The 21,927-nt window shown below is 35.2% G+C and overlaps 1 protein-coding gene across 1 annotated transcript in view; it reads right to left on the minus strand.

The window, feature by feature from the left end:
* Positions 1-21,927, minus strand: part of SMC4 (structural maintenance of chromosomes 4) — a 39,334-nt gene that overhangs the window by 13,082 nt on the left and 4,325 nt on the right. Inside the window, exons 5-13 of the mRNA XM_036117227.2 lie at positions 21,312-21,488; positions 14,191-14,355; positions 13,815-13,942; positions 10,454-10,594; positions 9,549-9,699; positions 8,154-8,318; positions 5,937-6,170; positions 3,737-3,922; positions 2,335-2,496 (exon numbers count right to left, since the gene is read on the minus strand). Of these exons, the coding sequence (XP_035973120.2) occupies positions 2,335-2,496; positions 3,737-3,922; positions 5,937-6,170; positions 8,154-8,318; positions 9,549-9,699; positions 10,454-10,594; positions 13,815-13,942; positions 14,191-14,355; positions 21,312-21,488 (1,509 nt within the window). The remainder of the gene's footprint in view (positions 1-2,334; positions 2,497-3,736; positions 3,923-5,936; positions 6,171-8,153; positions 8,319-9,548; positions 9,700-10,453; positions 10,595-13,814; positions 13,943-14,190; positions 14,356-21,311; positions 21,489-21,927) is intronic.

Consider the following 21,927-nt stretch of genomic DNA (forward strand, 5'->3'; position numbering starts at 1 on the left):
ATCATGTAAGAACATATATATAAGGTTCTGAATATCTGCATAATTGAGTATTATTCTACTATTATTTTAAAAGACTTACTGTAAAATTCTATTCCCAGATGATATATAAAATCCTAGGGAATACACACACACAAAACTATTAAACCTAATATTTCAGCAAAGCTGTAAGATACAGAATCAATATACAAAAATTATATTTCTATACACTAGTAATGAATAAGCTAAAAATGAGATTTAAAAATTCCCTTTATAATGTCATATTTAGGACAGAAAACCTCCAAAACAGGAATTTAACAGAAGAAACACAAAAACTGTATAGTAAAGGCTATAAAACATTATGGTATGGATTTAGACCCAAATAAATGGAAGACATTCTCAGTTCGTGGACTGTTAAGGTTTAAAATTATTAAGATGGCAATACCACACAAATTGATCTACAGATTCAATGCAACCTGCTTCAAAATCCCAGTTACCTGCGCCCACCCACCCCCCGCCCTGAAACGGACCAGCTGATCTTAAAATTCATATGGAAATTACAGGGACTCAGAATAGCCAAAACAATCTTGATGTCAAAGAACAAAATTCGGGTGCCTGGGAGGCTCAGTTAAACATCTGACTCTGGATATCAGGGTTGTGCGTTCTAGCCCTGTACTGGGCTCCACGCTGGAGTTGGAGCCTACTTAAGAAAGAAACAAAGGAACAAAATTAGAGGACTCCTGATTTCAAACCTTTTTACAAAACTACAGTAATTAAGACAGTGTGTACTAATGCAAGGATAGACCTACAGATAAATGAAGAGTCCAGAAATAAACCCTTACACATTTATGGTCAATTGACTGACAAGGATGCCAAGTAAATTCAATGGGGAAAGAATAGTCTTTCCAACAAATGGTGCTGGAACAACTGGACATCCACATCCAAGAGTAGAATTAGACCCTTTACTGTATTATAAAATTAACATGGATTAAAAACCTAAATGTAAAAACTTTACATTGGATTATGTAGTTTCTTAGATATGACAGATAAAACAAACCAAATTAAAAAAAAATTAGGCTTTATCAAAATTTAAAAAATTGTGCTTCAGAGGAAACCATCAAGGAAGGGAAGACAACCCACAGAATGGGAGAAAACATCTGTAAATTATATATCTGACAAGAGATTTGCACCCAAAATACATAAAACAAAATAAAACAAAACTCTTACAACTAAGACAAATAAACCAATGAAGGAATGGGTAAGGGATTTGAATAGTTCTCCAAAGAAGATAAACAAATGGCCAATAAGCACATGAAAAAATATTCAACATTAGTAATCAGGAGATGCAAATCAAAACCACGAAAGGGGCGCCTGGGTGGCACAGTCAGTTAAGCGTTCAATTATTGATCTCAGCTCAGGTTTTGATCTCAGGGTTGAGAGTTCAAGCCCCATGTTTGGGTTTCACACAGGGCGTGGAGACTATTAAACTGAAAGCTTTATAAATTATGGGTAGGACATGGTGTAGCAACAGTGGGAAAGTTTGTCAGTTCCTCAAAAAGTCAAAGAGTTAACAGGTGACCCAGTAATTCTAATCCTAGGTATTAACCAGAAAGCTGAAAACATGTGTATGCACAAAAATCTGCATGTCAATGTTCAAAGCAGCATTACCCATATAGCCAAAACATGGAAACACCACAAATGTTCATCACTGATGAATGGATAAACAAAATGTGGTACATCCACACAATGGAACAGCTTGGCAATAAAAAGGAATGAACTGATGATATATGCTACAACATGGATAAATTTTGAAAATCTAACTAAGCCACACACAAAAACCTATATATTGAATGATTCCATTTATACAAAATGTCCAGAACAAGTAAATAAAAAAGTAGATTATAAGTTGTGGGGGGTGGGAGATAGGTAGTAACTGTGAATGAGTAGATTTCTTTTTGGGGTGATGAAAATATTCTGTAATTAGTGGTTATGGTTTAACAACCTTATAAATATACTAAAACCCATTGAACTCGATACTTCAAAATGGCATATTTTATTTTTTGTGACTTCTATCTCCATAAAGGTTTTTGGTTTTGTTTTTTTAAAAGTAGTTACTGATGATGGGAAAAATATAACTACCAGTCACTCTAATATTGGAATGTATATTCCTTTAGGGGAGGTATTATAAGGTTTTTTCCTACAACTATATGACGTCAGGACCTAAAAATAATCCTCAAAACGTATCAGGTGTTCACTAAATAACTATAAAGAAAAAAACTAGGGTTCAAAATAAAAAAGCAATTTGCACTTTAAAATTAAATTACAGGTAATTATAGGTAGCTTATTATGAATACCCACCTTATCCAAACCTATGAAGGTTGCAACTCCAATATTTTGTCGTTTAAGGAAGTTCACACAATCTTGAGCTGTATCAATAGAATCAACAACAATGTAGTCTAATGCATGACAACAGGATGAAATAGCAACATCATATTTTTCATCAATTGCTCCTAAATCCCCCTAATAATTAAGAGGAAGGGAAAAAAAATCAATGCATATAATCAGTAAGAAATTAGGCACAGGATCATTTCATTACAATTTCTACAGATTTGTTACTTTTACTTGAAAAACTATACTTATGCATGGTTTAAAAAAATACAAAAAGGGTTCACAAGGAAAAATATGTGTTCCTCTCACTCAACCTTCCCCTTCTGCAAAGGCAATCACGAGTAGTTTTTAAACATACCTTTAAAAAAAATTTATGGATATGCAGAATTTGAATTAATGAGCACAAAATGAAAGAACTGTTTGTTGCATGAAAATACGTGATTTTAAAATCTTTCAACCGTAAAAGTACTATGCTATGGCTTAAGCAAAATAAATTCTAGAATAACAAAATTTTTAATTATTGAAAGCCAGCTAGGATTATATAGGTCCTGATGAAACACATTTGCCTACTTCTCTATTAGCCATGAAGCAGCATCCACAGACTAACTTTATTTTTCCATGAGAGCAAAAGAATAGAATCACATTATCTCCCAAGAAAATAAGGTGGAAGTCACCTGACATGAAGACATGGAAGAAACTATGCTGGGTAATTTTCATTTGCCTTTACAAATCATTCTTTTTCTGCTTCCTTCTCTGGAAGGCTGACTCAGGAACTACACTAACTGGCCCCCTTGGTTCTTTAGCTTTAGAGAATGTGAGATATCAATCAGCTAGGGATGGCACGGTAGAGATGAATGGGGCTGAAATATTTTCCCCATTTCCTTCTGGCCAGCTTCTAGCCATGGCTACAGTTCCCTTCCCTCTTCAAGTTCAGGGGCACTAATGGTCTCCAGTACTGCTAGTCTTGGGTTTCTATATTATCCCTTGTTGATTTCCCTACATTCTAGCCACAACCTTCAATATAATGGTATAAAACACAGAATTTATCAAATTCTTATTTTTTTAAAAAAGAATAAAGTGGTTTTGTTAGTTTTCCTTATCACAACTAGTTAGTTTTTTTCTTGGTACGAAAATGATAGTTATCTGAAACTACAAAAGAAAAAACTTCCTTTTAATATGAGATAACCCATACCACAAAGAATTTTATCATGCTTGAAGAGCAAAGTGTTTAAAAATCAATGTCTTTTAAAACTAAATGTTATTTCATGTACAATAACTTAGTATTACAGTTCTTTAAGTCAAAGGAAGAAAATTATTTACAATGTCTTTCTTAAGAAAAATAGATAGTCATTTCCAAATAAATCTACTTTACCAATCTTCCATATATTCCTGGAATCCTGCCAGATTTTTTTTCTTGAATTATTGCATCAAGGACTTTCCCCCTACTTCGATTCATTGCTAAGGAACTCTTTGCTTCCTCAACTTTTTGGAAAAGATCACGAACCAAACTTTTTAATTTTATTTCTTCTTGTGTAAGTTTTTGAAGTTCTTTTTCTTTCTAGAAGTGTAAAGTGAAGAAAATGAATCCCAGAAGCATATGTCCAACCATAGCATAGAATCAGTTGCAATGCCTCATAAAAAAAGGAAAGACCAATAATAAACACTTGAACCAGAACTAAACTTCCATCTTGCAACCGTTGGGACTGGGTTTGAAATATGGATGAGTTTTCTGATTTTAAAGGAACATAAATTATTTGGGTCAATAATAAGGAACATAAGTGCAATATGGTTCTAGTAGCATACTGATTTCATAGAGTAAGTTGAGCTATGGCTGTGGAAATTCCAGTTTGGCACCACATAGTTACGCATAAGTGTGTCTTAATTCTTTTTTTAACATTTTTTAAAAAAAGATTTTATTTGAGAGTGAGAACGAGAGGGGGGAGGGTCAGAGGGAGAAGCAGACTCCCCGCTGAGCGGAGAGCCTGATGTGGGACTCATTCCTGGGACTCCAGGATCATGACCTGAGCTGAAGGCAGACGCTTAACTGACTGAGCCACCCAGGTGCCCCAGTGTATCTTAATTCTTAATGTCCACATTAATCAAAAATGGACCTTTGTACAGGACCCAGAATATGGGTTACTGGGCAGGACTATGGTTATACTGTGCTTTGCATTCTAAATAATGAAAGATACTTATATTTATTATTATTATATATGTATTTTTTTTTAAACCATAGCTTTTTAAAAAAAAAGATTATTTTAGAGAGGGAGAACATGTGCCCATGGGGAGGGGGCGGGACAGAAGGAAAGAATCTTTAAGGAGACTCCCTGCTGAGTGTGGATCTCCCCCTTCTACTTGGGGCTCCATCCCGTCATCCATGAGATCACAACCAAACTGAAACCAAGAGTTGGATGCTCAACCGACTGAGCCACCCATGCACCCCCAAAATGCACAGCTTTGAAATGAAAGAGAACATGGTAAGTGAACAGTATTATTGCTGTACAAAAATGTCAGGCTGTCAACAAGAGAAACCATACACATGTACACAAAACCCCAAACTCAGTTTCTCAATCTCTTAAGTTACAGCAGCCACTTTTTTTCTGACATTCTCCCTATCTCCTGGCTTTAAATTATTACCTCTATTACCAGTCACAGTATCAAGTAAAAGCTCAAGTTATAAATATAATTTATCCCCAAATAAACTGAATCACCAGCAAGACAGAAGTAGCCACTAGATATAATTTAAGTTTACATTTAAATTCTAACTGGCCGGGGTGCCTGGGTGGCTCAGTCGTTAAGTGTCTGCCTTTAGCATTGAGCCTGAGCCCCGCATTGGGCTCCCTGCTCAGCGGGAGGCCTGCTTTTCCCTCTCCCACCCCCACCCCCCGCTTGTGTTCCCTCTCTTGCATTCTGTCAAATAAATAAAAAAAATCTTAAAAATAAATAAATTCTAATTGGTCATGAAATTCCCTGATGACCAAATAGTGTACATTTTCTCTTCAAACAGCATTTTCTATTGCCATCTTACCCAATGAGGCTCTGGAGATTAAAGTTGTGAAATTCCTGAGAGACCTAATTCACTCAAGGATAAGGAAGGGAACGCCTAATGAGCTAAGGTAGCTATCTTGATTAGTTTAAAACAGTATGCAGTCCCAACAACAAAAAAACTATATCCTTAAGTTCAAAACCAGAAAAAATATACTAAGATAGATGGTATGTATATTCATTCTTACAGATATATTTAGGCTTTTCATTTACCCCTGCATACACTGTCTACATTTAGATTTAGGGAAACACAAACTTTCTTTGTTTAAATTATTTCTGTGGGAAATAATGGTGGCAGTAGCAGTGTTATTTACTGTTTGACACTTCTGGGGAGAATATAGTTCCTTGATAGTCTCAATTCATACTGAATACTGAAATACTAACTCCATTCTTTTGGGGAAGATTACACTAAATGAAAAAGGTAAATCTAAATATATCAGTCACTTCAGATGTTTAAATTAGAAAAAATATATATAAATATATAAATTGATAACAAGGGTTGATGAAATACAGAAGCAAAGATTTACCTCCTTTAATTCCAGTTCAGATTGAGGGAGTTTTGCTTCTATTTCTCTGATTGCAGCTTTCCTCTCTTTGAGAGTCTCAGAAGCTGCAATTAGAGCTTCCTTGGCCTTACTTAATTGAGACACCGCAGTATTATGACGACTGAGATAGATATCAAGTTCTGATTGGGCTACATCCATCTTTGAACGTGCTTCATTTACCAATTTGCTGAAACCCATAAGTTCTTTCTCTCGACTCTGTTAAAATATAATGGACTCCATTAAATCTGAAATACATTTTCAAACCTAAGCTGAAATGGAAACCATACATGTTGAATTCAGCTTTAGAGATTCTACAAACATAATACATAAAAATAATTCTTACAATTTGAACCGGACTAGTAGTTTCTGCCTAGTTGGCAATGTTCACTCACTACACATAAAGTCTCTTCCCAACTAATTTCACAAGAGCTTAATGAACTAGATATAAATATGCTCATTTTGGAGATTAAAACAACAATAAGAGTGGTTCAAAGAAGAAAAACTTGAGTCTAAACCCTAGATCCCTGGTCTTTCTACATTACTTTACCTGATGGTAAGGTATAAGGACTATTCAGCAGAAAGTTTCCTCAAGTATATTTATGTTGAGAATCTTTGTAAATTTTAGAGGTAAGTCCAGGTAATCCTCAACACTAGTTATTTTTTGACAAGTGAGCAGAAAAATATGGGCTACTGTAACTGACTGTGTAGAAAGGATCTATATATTAGAATAATGGCATATGAAAGGCCCTTACAAAAGCTCAATCCTTTCCTTTCACACATAAGGGAATAGGCCCAGGACCAGGGGTTATGTGCAAAGTCATCAGATCATCAGTTTAAATGTTTGATGGTGAAAATCATGAACACTAACATACACACACACTGATCCTGATGTTCTAGGCCTATTCTGAATGTATGAATTCTTTAACATAACAATCTCATGAGGTAAGTACCATCATCATGCTCATTTTGAGGAAAACGAGGTCAGTTTAAATAACCTGCTCCAAGTCATGCAATCACTCTTAAGTGGTAGAACCTCTGTTTTCAGCTACTATATTATGTTGAGGAATGAAGACACTTGGATGTATGTCCTGGCTTTGTCATTAACTCAGGGTGCCAAGACACATAGAAATACTCAGTATGCATCAGATGAGCAAATGTGAAAATCTGTATCCATAAAGTATTATATCATGAAAGCTATTGCATTATCTACTGCCATTTTATCACATGGGCATCCTACTTGTAAAGTTTTGTAGTGCGGCATTAGAACGTGCCTCTGTTCCAAAAGAGAATCTGCTAAATCTGTAACTTAAAACAAAAAAACACAAAACCCAAGAAAACTTTACTGAGGTATACAAAGTTTATACAGAAGTTTGTAACTTATGTATGTAAGCCTTACATAATTTACTTATATAACATAAATCAATTCAACTCAATTACTATTATAATTTCTACTCAATAACCTCAGTTTTGTCAAAGGCTGTGGTGAATATAAACAAGGATAGGTAAGCTTTGTGCTTTATACTCTTGTTGGGCAGGTAAGACTGAACGGTAAGGTATAAGGACTATTCAGCTATGACCACCTCACACTCTTATTAGTGAAATGCTAAAGTTCATTATTTCTAGGCACTTTACGTAAAAATATGTACATTTTATTTTCACGAAGATTCACAAGATGTTAATATTTTCTTCCATTTTGAGAAGAGGACTTGGAGACATAACAACCCATGCAAGATCAGAGGTAATAAATGATTGATCTAGGATTTCAACTGAGAACTGACTCAAGAGCCATGGTTTTAAACTATTATACAAGTGCTACAGGAGAAAAGAAAAAGGTAGATATCAACCTGTGGTTAGTGTGGTTCCATGATTTCATACGTGTCAACCAATTAAATTATTTTCTTGGTAACTTAAAAGGAGACGAAAAAGACTATTTGATGAAATCAACAGACTTAAAGAATGACATATAACAAAGTATTTGACATGATACATTTCTTGCCATCACCATAAATTCTCATCTGGTTAACTTTTTTAAAATGGGAAAGTAGAAAACAAAAAGAGGAAAGAGTCTAGGCTGTTTTTAGGAACATTAGATATTAGAAGTCCAAAATTCTTCCAGCAGTTCAGTTTTTACTATTACGCAAAAACATTAAGTTAAAAAAAAAGTCACCAAAATAAACACCAACTGATAAAGAATCTTACTTCTTTTTCTTTCTGAAGACCTTGTGTTTCCTGTTTAAGGCTATCCATAACTTCTTTTAATTTTTCTTCTTCTTTCTCTTTTTCCTTCTCAAGGGCACTGTTTCGAGTTGCTGTTTCAGTTATGATCTTCTCACTTTTGGCAGGTATACTTTTAAATTCTTCAACCTAAGATTGTAAAATAAACTTACAGGAGCATATGCCTTGAGGCTATCTAGTATCATCAATATTTGACTTATTTAAAACCATTTCTCAGCATCCTCTTAAGTATCTGTGGTTTCCTTTGTAAATCAGACTTGAATTAGCTGGCTTTAGCAAATACTTTAACCATTTACTGCATTTCTGTGCTTTCAGTTTAGTAGAAAAGTTAATTCTATGAATTCCTCATTTGTTAAGGAAGAAAATCTTCCCTAGCTGGCCATCAGTTCTTTCTTCCTTCTGCTCCATTTTCAGGCTGTAATTACCCTTCTTCACCAATTAATACACTCTGACTACATGGAATTTCCCAGACTGTCCTTCACGGAATATTGTAACTTACTGCAGATTACTTTTATAACCCCTGGCCTCCCTGAAATCCTAAAATCTTTCATGTTACCCTTCCAAAGTCACTATGTAGGACTAGTACCTTATTCCATTAATACCTTTTGGTAATAAGCACTTATTGACATTTGATGCCTAAAAGCTAATACTTCTGTAAGTTATAATTGCCCTCGTCTGTCCAATTTAAGGGTTACTCTCATATCCATGTTATTTTGTTTATCCTGATTACCTAGTAGCAGAGTTCAATATTTCCCAAAACGATGACCCTCAAACACTGATTCACACAAGATTTATTCCCATACTGAGCAGAAAGTATTTTGTAAACAAATGCATTTGGAAAAATACAATGAAGGACTCCCAATTCATTATCAGGGACTCCTAGGAAATTAGGCATTCTGGTCCGAACTTGTTTTTAAAGTCTCAGAATAGCTAATCAACTCCTTGTGAATTTTGAGCGTTCCCTTCCCTCCTTTCCAAGAGGGAACTCCTACTCTGATACTCTTTACTTGATTTTTGTAGGAGGCAGGTAATATTTTTAAAAGTTCAAAATACATAACCAAAAACATCTCTTTAAACCATTACCCTAAGAAAAAGAAAACTATTTTGTTGATCAAATAGAATTGCTAATTTGGTAAATATTTCCCTAATAATGTACGCCACAGAAAAATAAGCTCTAAAACTCAAGGCCAATGAATGCCAAGATTTACCTTCGGAGAAAAAAAAAAATCACATTCAGAGATAAATGCTGAAACACTTAATATTCAAAATACTAACCCATTTTCTTAAAAATAAGGGACTGGCACATCCACGAAAAATAACGAAAATTAGATCTAATATTCAGATTCTTTTAAAACCTACCTTTTCTTTATCTTTTTGAAGTTGTTTCTCCAGTTTTTTGGCTTTACTTGAAGCATGTTTTAATTTTTCCCGAACTTGAACATCTTCCAAATCTAGCTGTGTAAATTTTGCTTTATTTTCCTCAATAAATTTTGTAATTTTATTCAGTTTCCTAGCAAAGAAAGAGAATTACGTCACTATTTTGGATATTCATTTAAAGCCGTGTTTTATGCTCTGCCTAGGACACTGCTGCTGTAAACGTGACCAAACTCTTACAAGGAGGTGGAAGATCCTACAGCTATCCATTTTCAAACTGATCTGCACCTCCCACTAAATTTGAGGGAGCCATTAAGATGTGATTATGAGAGTTGTTTTGCCCTTCTAAGCTAGATAGGAAATACTACATTTTTGAGTGACTATAATGTCAGGGTATAGCAAGAGTTTACCATAAACTTAAGTAAAACTCATTTTAAAGAAAAAAAAAATCACATAGGTAAGAGATATTGGTGTCACTGAATACTGACAGAGAAAGATCATGATAAAACTTAAAAAAAAAAAAAAGCCTATCTAGAGTAAATGATGACCTACTTCTACCTCGATCAGATTTGTGGACTGTTTATTTTTAAGACAACTAACCTGTCAGGTTAAATGCTTATTTTTGCCGTGATGTTTTGTGTTACTGAGTTCTGCCGCTAGGGGGAAGCATCCTCTGCTATTTTAAGACCAGTGTTGGACATTCAATTTATAATAATCAACTGGATACAGGGCAATTAATTTATTTCCTGTTTGGAAAGGGAAACCATTTTATATGCTGGCAAAAGCATTACACTTACGTGCTGGCAGTAAGTTTATATATAAACACACACACACACACAAAAACATGAACTCAACCCAAATACTTCTAATACTTTCCAAAAGATTATTACTTCTCTACATCCTTTACAGCTTTATTCTTAGCTTTCATTTCATTTGACAGTATACTGCTCTTCTCATTAATTTCTTTGGTATCTTCATGAATTTTTTCCTTTTGAGTTTCCATTTCAGCAATTCGTTTCTGCAGATCATAACTAGAAAAAAAAAAAAAATCAGAGATTTTTTTATACATAACCCACCTCCCAACTAAAAGTAGGATACTTAAAAGTCAACTTCGAGGACTTCAGGGAAAGGTAGAAGAGTAGGAAGATCCTAAGTTCACCTCATCCTAAGGCTACAACTAGGTAACACCCACATCAGTGTAAACCCAGAAAATGATGAAGACTGGCAGAACAGAACACTTTCCAGAGCTACATGTAAAGAAGAGGCCAGCCACGTTGAAGATGCAGTAGGAAAGGCGGAGACGTGGTTGGGACTAAAGGGACCCACGGGACTGTCCTTGGGACGGAGGGGTGCCGTAAGCATGAAAAAGGGAGAGTAACAGACCCTCACATCAAGAATCCCAGGCATGGGGAAGAGGAATCCCCATAACATTTGGCTTTGAGAAGTAGGGGGGGGGGCCTAATTTGGAGAGTTCTGATGATCTGTGGGGTGTCACACCTGGGACTTTTTAAAAAAATCAGCAGGCAGAGAGGGGAGGGTGAGAGGACACGGAGATCTGACCCTTAAAGAGACAGCACAACAAAACGTCACAAGGAGATAGAGCATAGAAGCAGCAGTTTGAAAAACTGGGGTTTATGTGAAAGAAATTTATTTACTAATCTCAGAGTATGTGCTGGAGGGGCAGACACCTTTAGGAGATTCTTCCAGGAACAAAGGAGCTGGCAGGAGCCATCCCTCCTCTATCTCCCAGCCTAGATACAGGGATACCTGTGTGAACCACTGCAATACCAAGACTCTCCACCTATCTTGCTAAGAGCTTGCCCCATACCCCCATTCTCTTGCAGTCCTGACCCCTCCAATATGCCCTTGGCCAGAGCCCATCCAAAGTGGTGCCACAAGCCAGCAGCAAGCAGCACAGACAGGAGCCAGCACTCCTCCAAAGTGACACCTGCCCTGGTGTGAGGGGAAGATAACCACACATACCAGTCTGACTAAACCCCAGCAGTGGGCTGGGAGCAGACATCTGGTCTGGCTGCAGGCCCTGCCTACCAATGAAAGCTCAATGGGTAACAGGGAAAGTGTCCTGCAGTTCAGTGCTATTGCATCTCTGGCAAATTCCTGGTCTAATTCAACTCAAGCCCAAAGTGGCCCCAGATTGACGCACTAACAACACATGGAACAAACCTTGCCCAAAAGGCAGAGAGAACCATTGCAGACGACTGGACTGAAGGCAAATGCGGCTTAGCCACATCAGTGGGGCACATGCAACACATATAACAGACATCCCTGCGGTGTCAAGTTCTGGTGAACAGGGGACATTGCATTGCAGGACACTACAGGACCTCTTCTTCATAAAGTCACTACTTTCAAGAGCAGGAGACATAGCTGAATTTCCTAACACATAGAAAAACAGAGTTGGACAAAATAAGAAAAGACAGGAATTATGTCCCAAATTAAAGAACAGGACAAAAATTGCAAGAGAGCTAACAAAACAGAGATAAGCAATATGCCTGATAGATAAAGTAATGGTCATAAAGATCCTAACTGGACTTGAGAAAAAGAGCGGAGGATCTCACTGAGACACTCAACAAAGAAACAAAAAACACCAACCAGAGATGCAGAACTCAACAACTCAAATTAAAAATATACTACAAGGAATAAATAGAACAGAAGAAACAGAAGAATGGATCAGTGACCTGGAGGACAGAGTAATAGAAAGCAATCAAGCTGAAAAGGAGAAAAAAATTATAAAAAATGGAGAGGGAACTCAGCAACACCAAGTGTAATAACATTAGCATTACAGGGATCTCAGGAGAAGAAAGAGAAATGGGGCAAGAAATTTTATTTGAAGAAATAATGCTGAAAACTTCCCAAATCTGGGGAAGGAAACGGAAAAAGAGAATTACCATATGATCCAGTTATTCCACTACTAGAATTTATCCAAAGTATATAAAAACACTAATTTGAAAAGATATATCCACCCCTATGTTTACTGTACAACAACCAAACTATGGAAATAGCCCAAGTGTCGATCAAAAGATGAACGGATAAAGATGTGGTATGGGACACCTGAGTGGCTCAGTTGGTTAAACGTATGCCTTGGGCTCAGGTCATGATCCCAAGGTCCTGGGATTGAGCCTGGCGTTGCGCTCCCTGCTGGGGATCCGGGGGGTGGTGGTGGGGGGAGGAGTCTGCTTCTCCCTCTCCCCTTGCATGCTCTCTCCCAAACTCTTAAAAAAAAAAAAAAAAAGATTTGGTATATACACACACAATGGAATATTACTCAGCCATAAGAATGAAATCTTGCCATTTGTAACAACACGGATGGATCCAGAGAATACAATATTAAGTGAAATAAGTTAGAGAAAGACAAACACCATGATTTCACGAATATGTGGAATTTAAGAAATAAAGGAACAAAGAAAGAAAGACAAACCGAGATTCTTTTTTTTAAGATTTTTTTTTATTTGACAGAGACACAGCGAGAGAGGGAACACAAGTAGGGCAAGTGGGAGAGGGAGAGGCAGGCTTACACAAGTAAGGGGAGTGGAAGAGGGAGAAGCAGGCTTCCCGTAGAGCAGGGAGTCCTATATGGGGCTCCATCCCAGGACCCTGGGATCATGACCTGAGCTGAAGGCAGACGCTTAACGACTGAGCCACCCAGGTGCCCCCACACCTTTTTAAAGATTTTTTTTTTTAAAAGAGATTCTTAACTACAGAGAACAAACTGATGATTACCCAGGGGGAAGATGGGTGATGGGATGGGCCAAAGAGGTGAAGGGGATTAGAAGTATACTTATGAGTACGGAATATAAAATTGCTGAATCACTACAGTGTATACCTGAAACTAATATATAATAAGTTAATTGTATTAGAATTAAAATGAAATAAAAATAATCAACTTTAATAATATGGTAAAAAACCCTAATTTAATGAATTCATTACATAAAATAGTTTTTCGATTTTTTTTCTACTTCAATCTTTATTTTTCTCTAATACAGGAAAGACAGGGCTTAATGTCAGAATAAAAACTAAAGGGGCGCCTGGGTGGCTCCGTTGTTAAGCATCTGCCTTTGGCTCAGGTCATGATCCTAGGGTCCTGGGATCAAGCCCCACACTGGGCTCCCTGCTCAGCAGGAGGCCTGCTTCTCCCTCTTCCACTCCCCCTGCTTGTATTCCTTCTCTCGCTGTGTCCGCCAAATAAATAAAATCTTTAAAAAAAAAAAAAAACTGATACATTAATGTACTTACATGTAATATTGACAGACATGATTCTTTTTTCTAAATATTTCATTTTCCAAGGTAAGAAATTCAATGGCTATGTTTTTCTCTCCTTCTAAGGCGTCCTTTTCCTTTTCCACCAGCTTAACTCTGTTTAACTACAAAAATTTAAAGTGTACAGATTACTCAAATATACTTTATATGTATAGCTTCAATTTCAAATATACCCACATTAGACAAAAACATCATTAATAAAACACTGTTCATTTAAATGTCAATAAGAAATATAAAATTCAATCTAAAATAGTAAAGATTTCTTTAATAATTCCAACTTTAGTATTTGACTCAGCAGAATTTGTTCAATAAACAAAAGTCTGACTTGCAATAGAGTCTATAGAAGATTCACCTTCTCTCCTCTGTGTTCATTTAATATTTCAACTCTCCGACACAAGATTTTAATAGGCTCATTTAGCCGTCCGCAACCAATGATATCTTCTAAATATTCAAGCATACCCTCATCATGTTCAGTCTGGCCTTTTGGTTTCATCATAGCGATTTGTTCAACTTCACCCTTAAAAAAAAAAGTTGTATTACACACTTAGTGTGTATGTTTAGCCACATCGATCTTAATTAAGAATTAGAAACAACCCAACAGTAACCAACAACTAAATGAAGTCAATCGGTAGTTTAATGAGATTTAATAAGATACAAATAAAAATGTTTTCTCCACTGGTGTTGAGTTTTCATTTTCATAGGTGGTAAGAAATATATATTTATACTCCCTTACATAAACTCTTACAAAATTACAACATAGTCACATACACATATTAGAGCCAAAGAAAGATTCCCAATCTAAAAAGTTCATTCAATATAAAAAAAATAAAAGTATTAACTTTTCTATGCAGCAAAACTCAGCAAGGAATTGGCATAATCTACAATTACTTTGGCAATATTATCAATTGTTAATAACATAATTAGAGTTCCTGTTCTGAAACAATGAATTTTCAAAAAGATCCTTCATGGCTCAACTGTAGTAGGAATCTTGTCCCAAGATGGTGTATTATTTAACTTTCTCTATAAACCTGGTGTTCTGAGCTCTTCAACAAGTGCTACACTTTATAAGGACAACTCAAAACTCAATGTCCTAACTTTCTTAAAATCAGGACCATTAAATAAAAAAGGAAATTACCTAATTACTTATTACAAGATATCCAACTGACTGAAAACTAAAGGTCATGGTACATATGAACTTGGAAAACTTTTATTTGCAATCATTAATATAACAGCTTTGAAGTGTAATTAAAATTCTTAGATTAACATTATTTGTATTTATGTAATTTAATTACAAAGAGAAAAAAAAGAAGAAAAATGCACAATCAGTAACCTTCAAGGCTGACTGCCAGGCAGCCATTTAGTTTCATGGTGGAGAAAATTTTGTCTGAACATGCTCAGGCAAAATGCTGCTGCTTTCTTTCACAGAAGTAGCCTGCTTGTGCTCTTACAACAGAAGAAAAGGAACAGGCAAGTAGAAAAAATACATAATATGCCTTTATTTCAGCAAAATAGCAAGGGTGAAAAAAAAAATCAAGAAAAAATACATACAAAAAGCATATCACTTCCTCAATTTAAATATTCTAAATATTTATGAATAAACCTCAAAAATCTGGGTTAAATCTTGCTAATGTAATGACAGTCATATTTACTAAGAGCTCCCACATTAATATAAGTAAAAAACAAACAAACAAACAAAAAACTTGGGGCACTTGGCTGTCTCAGTCGGTAGAGCATGCCACTCAATCTCAGGGTTGTGAGTTCAAGCCCCACATTGGGCATGTAGCCTACTTAAAAACAAAAAAACCAAAAGCAAAAAACAAACACAAACAACAAACATCAACCCCCCCAGACTTAAAAACAGCTCATTTTAAATCTAATCATTGAAAAGCATAACTTTTAATATTTTTATATGCTATCACCCTTCTGTAGTTAACACAACAGAACATGATTATCAAAGTAAAATGCTATCCAAAGAGCTTATTTTTATTTCTCTGTAACCTTCAGTATGTATAAATTAGTGTTTTAACTTAGTGTTTACACTAAAATATGTAGATATTTACATAAAACATTTTATTCTGCTTTCAATTATCAGGTCCTTCCAAATGTTTGCAGTACTAGCTTTAAGTCTTAGACAGGATTAAACCATGGAATAACGTCCAAAGTTTTGGATTACAACAGGCAAACGCCAGCCCTTGAAGAAGCAAAGAGTCTTATTCAAAGTTTTTAACTAGGCAGGGTTTATCAACAGCAACACTACTGACATTTTGGGCTGGATATTCTTTGTTGTGGGGAGCTTTGCTGGGCATGATAGGATGTTTAATAGCATCTCTGACCTCTATGAACTAGATGCCAGTAGCATACCCTCCTACCCTCAGCTGTAACAACCCAGTGTCTTCAGACATTGCTTAATGTCCCAGGGATACAGATGCAAAACTACACACAGCTGAGAACCACTGATGTTGAGGTAATAGTTTAACTCTTTTTGTTGTTTGTAACACAAGCAACAACAAATGTCTGACATCTGTTATTCTAATATACTACCTAATTCAATTTGAGTATCTGAACACCTGTTTTAAGATGACTGAAAAACTATGACAAGAGAACTTACATCTTAGTCAAATGGGCACAAGGTATTACTGAGTAGATATTTTTCAGATAGCCAGAAGTTAGGACTCAATGTAGCAGTTTACACTGACAAAAATATTCCTAAAAGCATCACACTTTTCCTGGCCAAATTACTGAAGAGATGGAATAATGCTATTAGGAGACTGCCTAGCTTGGAGTAAAACATAGGTGTTGCTTCTTTTGGGTTATTTGTTCCTCTCTCCCCAGTTACAATGATGGCTATACAGCTAGGATTTCTTTTCATTCTAATAAAGTTGCAGTCTGTTGAAAATAAAAATGCTAAAGTTAAGACAAGGACATTTATGAATCAAAATAGTTCAATTACAAGTGCCACATAACATTCAGTTTTCGATTGTTACATGGCACTCATTTTTTTTTTTTTTTCCAACCAGTTATCAGATTAGTACTACTGATTCAACAAGCTATTAGAACATTTAGGCCTCTACCTGTCACTTATTAGGACTACTATGGTACTCCAATGACAACCTGGGACCTTTCTTATGGCTCTGTTCCTTGATGTTCTTTGCCTGCCTTACCACCTGCTACTATTTGCTTTCTTCTTTTTCCATTTTGCACCATTTCATATATACTCTGTTCACAATCTGTGCCTGGAAGACCCTCCCCCGCCCCCGAAAACATAACTATCCCATGTGAAATTATACAATATAGTTTTAACCTGGGGCAATAAGCTCCATAGATTTCAGAATGATTTTAAAGCATCAACCTAAATTTAAAGTTACCCGTCCATATCAAGGCTCTAAATCACAAATAATGGTAGCCATGAAAACATAAAAAAATTTCAAGTTGCTATAATAGTAGCATCTGAAGCCAGACAAGTCCTATAGGCTTCCACAGTTATCTCTAGCTTCTATACCTTCAGTAGACTGAATAAGATTTTAAGCATTTTTTTTGCTGTTATTTACTACAAACTTCCTTTAAATTGTATCAGAGTCATTTAGCAACTGTGTAAAATACCAACTATGGTTTTTAACAGTAACATACAAATTGCAAACATATTTCAAGAAAATATTTGTAATAACCAAGGGCTTAAACCTTAACTTACTAAGTAGGTGGCAAATCAGGATATTGTGATTCAGTTGCACCATTCTTTGATAATCTATTTTACAGAAATAGAGTTTAAAAATCTAAGAAATAAATAGGTATGATGCCCTTTATTCTTAATTCACATGGAATCCAAATTTTAGCAAGCATGAACCACAAGAAACTCAAGTCCATAGCTATATTAAAACTTTTTTTTCCTAATAAGGCCTGAAGGAGTCTTATGATAAATATGGGTGTTTGCATCAAAACTAAATGGCCCCAATTTACTGGGCTCTGAAGTTTTTAAAAAATTTTTATTTATTTGAGAGAGAGCACAAGCGCCCACATGCTGGAGCACAGGGAAGGGGCAGAGGGGGAGGGAGAGGGACAAGCACATTCCCTGCTGAGCACAGAGCCAGATGCAGGGCTGGAGCTCTCCACCCAGAGATCATGACCTGAGCAGAAACCAAGGGAACGCTCAACCAACTGAGCCACCCAGGTGCCCCTGGGCTTTGAATTTTTATATTGTCTTGATAATCTTTTTATTTTCTCCATCTTCCACTGTACCATAAATTACTGTCCTTTATGTTCTAATAAATTTTTATTCTAATTTGCTCTTTGTCAGCTGTCAGAGGCCAACAAACCAAATCACCAAGGTTAGTAATTGCCTAAAATAAATAAATAGAAAGGATAATGCTTTAGTAGGTGGACTGCTTGATGTCTACTCTGGTTGCTTAGGGGTAGTTTTCTTTTATAGCTAAGGCTGTTAAATCAGACACTTTTGGGTAACTGGTAAAGCTAAAAAAACTTTTGACATAGCATAGACTTATTTCTACAGGCTAAGACTATAACCCACATAGTTTGTAGGACATGCCAGACTTGGGAGAAGTATTACTGGGCAAAAAAAAAAAAGGAAAAAGAGATAAATTGGATTAACCTAGGTCTGAGTTATCTATTTCCAAATTACTAAACAATAAGAAAAAAATCTTGGTTCCTATTTAAAGTTCTAATTCAGGTTTTATAATAAGACAAAAAGTATATGAAATTGAAAACTTTGACAAAGCTAAAATTGCCTTAATAGTTGTAGCTTTTAGGAGTTTATAAAACCATTCCTGAGACCGCAATCGTTAGTGTAATTCTGAACTATCATAAAAGCATTAAGGTTATCATTCTTCTAACTTTAGAGCAGATGCACCAAAACCAACTAAATCTCATTTATACATAGTTACCATGAAATGCTATGAAGACCTAACAAAACCCTACTTATTTGCACCTACAGTTATTACAATGGGACAAAGGCTTTGAAATTAAGGTATATATAAATGGGGACATGTACAAACATGGGAAGTACAATGGCCAATTATAATCTAACACTTTTTGAAGGCATGTGTAAGTGCCTCTAAGGATAAGAAACAGGGCTTAAACCATTTCTGTATCTTTTATATCATCTTAGCACATAGCCTCATTAGGTACTCATTTGAATCAACTGATGAAATTTAAAATGGATTCAAATACTAGAAATGCCTACTTCAAAGAACTACTAAACCAATATAAACACTGTAAAAATGTTTTTACCGTTACAGACTTCTAAAATTTAGTGCTGTTTAATCTTAAAATCAATTTTCACTTTACCTAATTTAGATTACTAAGGCTGTTTAGCACTACCACTGGCCAAACAGTCTATACGTTTTATTCAAACTAAGCACTTATGTTTTGGTATTATGCTGTCTCCAAGTTCCCAGCCTCCCAAATCACATTAAGAGATATGTTAAATGGGAGAGAAGATAATAAAAAAATCACATTTTTACTTACCTTCATCTGCTTTAAAGCTAGTGCAGGAGTCTTAGCTTTTGAAAAGTAATTGAATAAACACCATAGAAACCACCGTCACTCTCCCTCAAGCTTTTAAATAGGGTATCATTAGTTCTACCTAGTCCAATCCCTGTTTCTTCTTCCTAACAAGTGAATTCCTAAGGTTCCTATCTGTAAACTTAATCAAATGGAAAATCTGTTACTTGGCAAGTTTACCTTGATATTAAAAATGTTTTAAATAATTTTTAAAAGGACACAAAAAGGTTGTGATTATATGAGGACAAATGGCTAAGCATAGGTACTTCAGAAGCACATGTTTAACAAAGTTGACAGTTAAAAAAAATTACTGTTATTTACTTCTTTGGGAAGTTATGACTATTTAGCTTCCTTTATTATGGAATTATATAGAAAGGCTGCACTAAAGGAAAAAAAATTACCCTTACAAGGGTTAAGATGAAGTCCACTTTATTTTGAGGAATCTTGGCACCGGTGTAAAATTTTGACCAATTATCCCAGGATGATAGTAAATAGCAAATAATAAACAAAAAATAAACACGAGAATAGGTTCCTGCAAAATGGTATTATCAAATACAGTATTATAGAGTGAAATAACTTATAATCCACAATTAACCAAACCAAATCCCAGAATATGAAAATCCATATAACAGTTAAATTTGATTAAAGACACACATACATACACAAATACACACTGCTTTATTTTCACATTTATGTAAATTCAAATTCTGTTTAGAAATATATCTGCAGCTGATTTTCCCCAACATTCATTTTTTAAATAAGTCTGGGTTACAGAAGTATTACAAATGCACCATGCCTGGTAACAAAAGATAGTAATATAAGTCATTCCAGGACAATGGGAACTGACTGAGAACACTCAGGCATCCTAACAAAACTTTCAGTATGAAATCAAAATTCCCAACTTAGTTTAAAATCAGTAGCATAAGACATTAAAGAATATCAGCAGCTATTTTACATCACAATATAGTTTTGTTTTAATTATGCTCTTGGGAGATTCTGGATAGAACATAGGAAAAGAAAGGAGCTTCAAATCAAAAAGGAATTTTAATGTATCTGACAAAGCCATGTTTTACACTAATAACTTTTTGAAAGGTAAGACAAAAGAAAAGGTATTTTTCTTACCAAGCAAGGCTGGTAAAACATATCTTTACTCAAAGAACACAGGGTTAATTCAACTCAACACCAGGTACTTAGTTTTATACCCCTCTAAAAAAGACTTCAAGAGCTGTGATACTTCAGAATGACATATGAGTTACTTTCTGATCTTCCAATATTTAGTGGTTCAAGTAGGCCATTCTAGCCAAAACAAAACCCAGCTTGGTAAACTTTTAGTTAACCACACTAAGTGTTTAAAAAAAAAAAAAAAATTAGTAAGGCACTCAAGTAAAATTGTCAAACACCAAGTGTACAGAGTTCTTTTCGTTTTTGTGCTATTTAATATTAATACAGATGAGAATAAGAATAAAAGTAAAGGACTAAGAATTCCTTTCGTTTTTATGCTATTTAATATTAATACAGATGAGAGTAAGAACAAAAGTAAAGGACTATTAAAAAATAATGAATCTCATTTAAAATATTATCTTAAAGGAAAACACAAACAGTAACAATAAATAGCTGTTATATCCCTGTCACGCTAAAGCAGCACAATAATATTGGTGTTTAATATTTATTTCACTACGCCAATATTTACGTGCTGCTAGAGCGGAACAAGTATGCCAGTCCATCCAAACATAAACGAGCATCTTATGGTGAAAATAGTTTTGAATGAATTTCCTTAAATTTCTAGAGCAGCAAATAATGATTCGCATCTTGACTGTAGTATGTAAACCATGATGTGCTGCTACAGTACTTTAAGGCCTCAATAATACAGGATTCATCCAACAGGGGGAAACCCCTCAACTTTATTGGAAAAAAAAAAGTAAGAAAAATAAGAGAATCTCTGAAGTCTAATAAACTTACTTGCAAGATTAAAAACCTATTATGGTCTAGGTCAATTCCATGGCTTCGAAGAAGATTTCCAACATCCTTAAACGTTGTCTTTTTCCCACTTATGTGATAGACAGAAGTATTATCTCTGTAGGCAGTTCTGGATACATAGAAGTTACTGTTAGGAATGACTTCATAATCATCCCCTTCCTGTTTTGCGGAAAAACAAAACCAGAAAACAATTGTTGGTACTAAGTCACAGGTCTGCACCAGATTTCACTCTCTTCATATTCCAACAAATTCTATGTATTAAAAACTTCAATCGAACATGCATATAAACTGGCAATAGTTCTCAGAAATAACCCTTTTAGCAAAGAATACTTTCCAAGTTTTGATCCCTTCCTCGTAGATCACAAAAACCAAAAAGCCAAACAAACAGAAACAAAACAAAAAACCCACCTCCAAACAAGTCTAAAAATATATTTGACTGAGAAAAGAGCATTTGAAGTGGGATAAGAATCTCACCATATCTGAAACAAACTCACCCAAATTATTAAACCATGTTGACAGATTAAATTACTAGTCCATTTTAAAAAGCTGCAAGAGATGATCCAAGGAAAGGAAGGTAGTAATGGCGTAACATGGCTTA

The sequence above is a fragment of the Halichoerus grypus genome, chromosome 1, assembly GCF_964656455.1.
Source record: "Halichoerus grypus chromosome 1, mHalGry1.hap1.1, whole genome shotgun sequence".
Taxonomy (NCBI): domain Eukaryota; kingdom Metazoa; phylum Chordata; class Mammalia; order Carnivora; family Phocidae; genus Halichoerus; species Halichoerus grypus.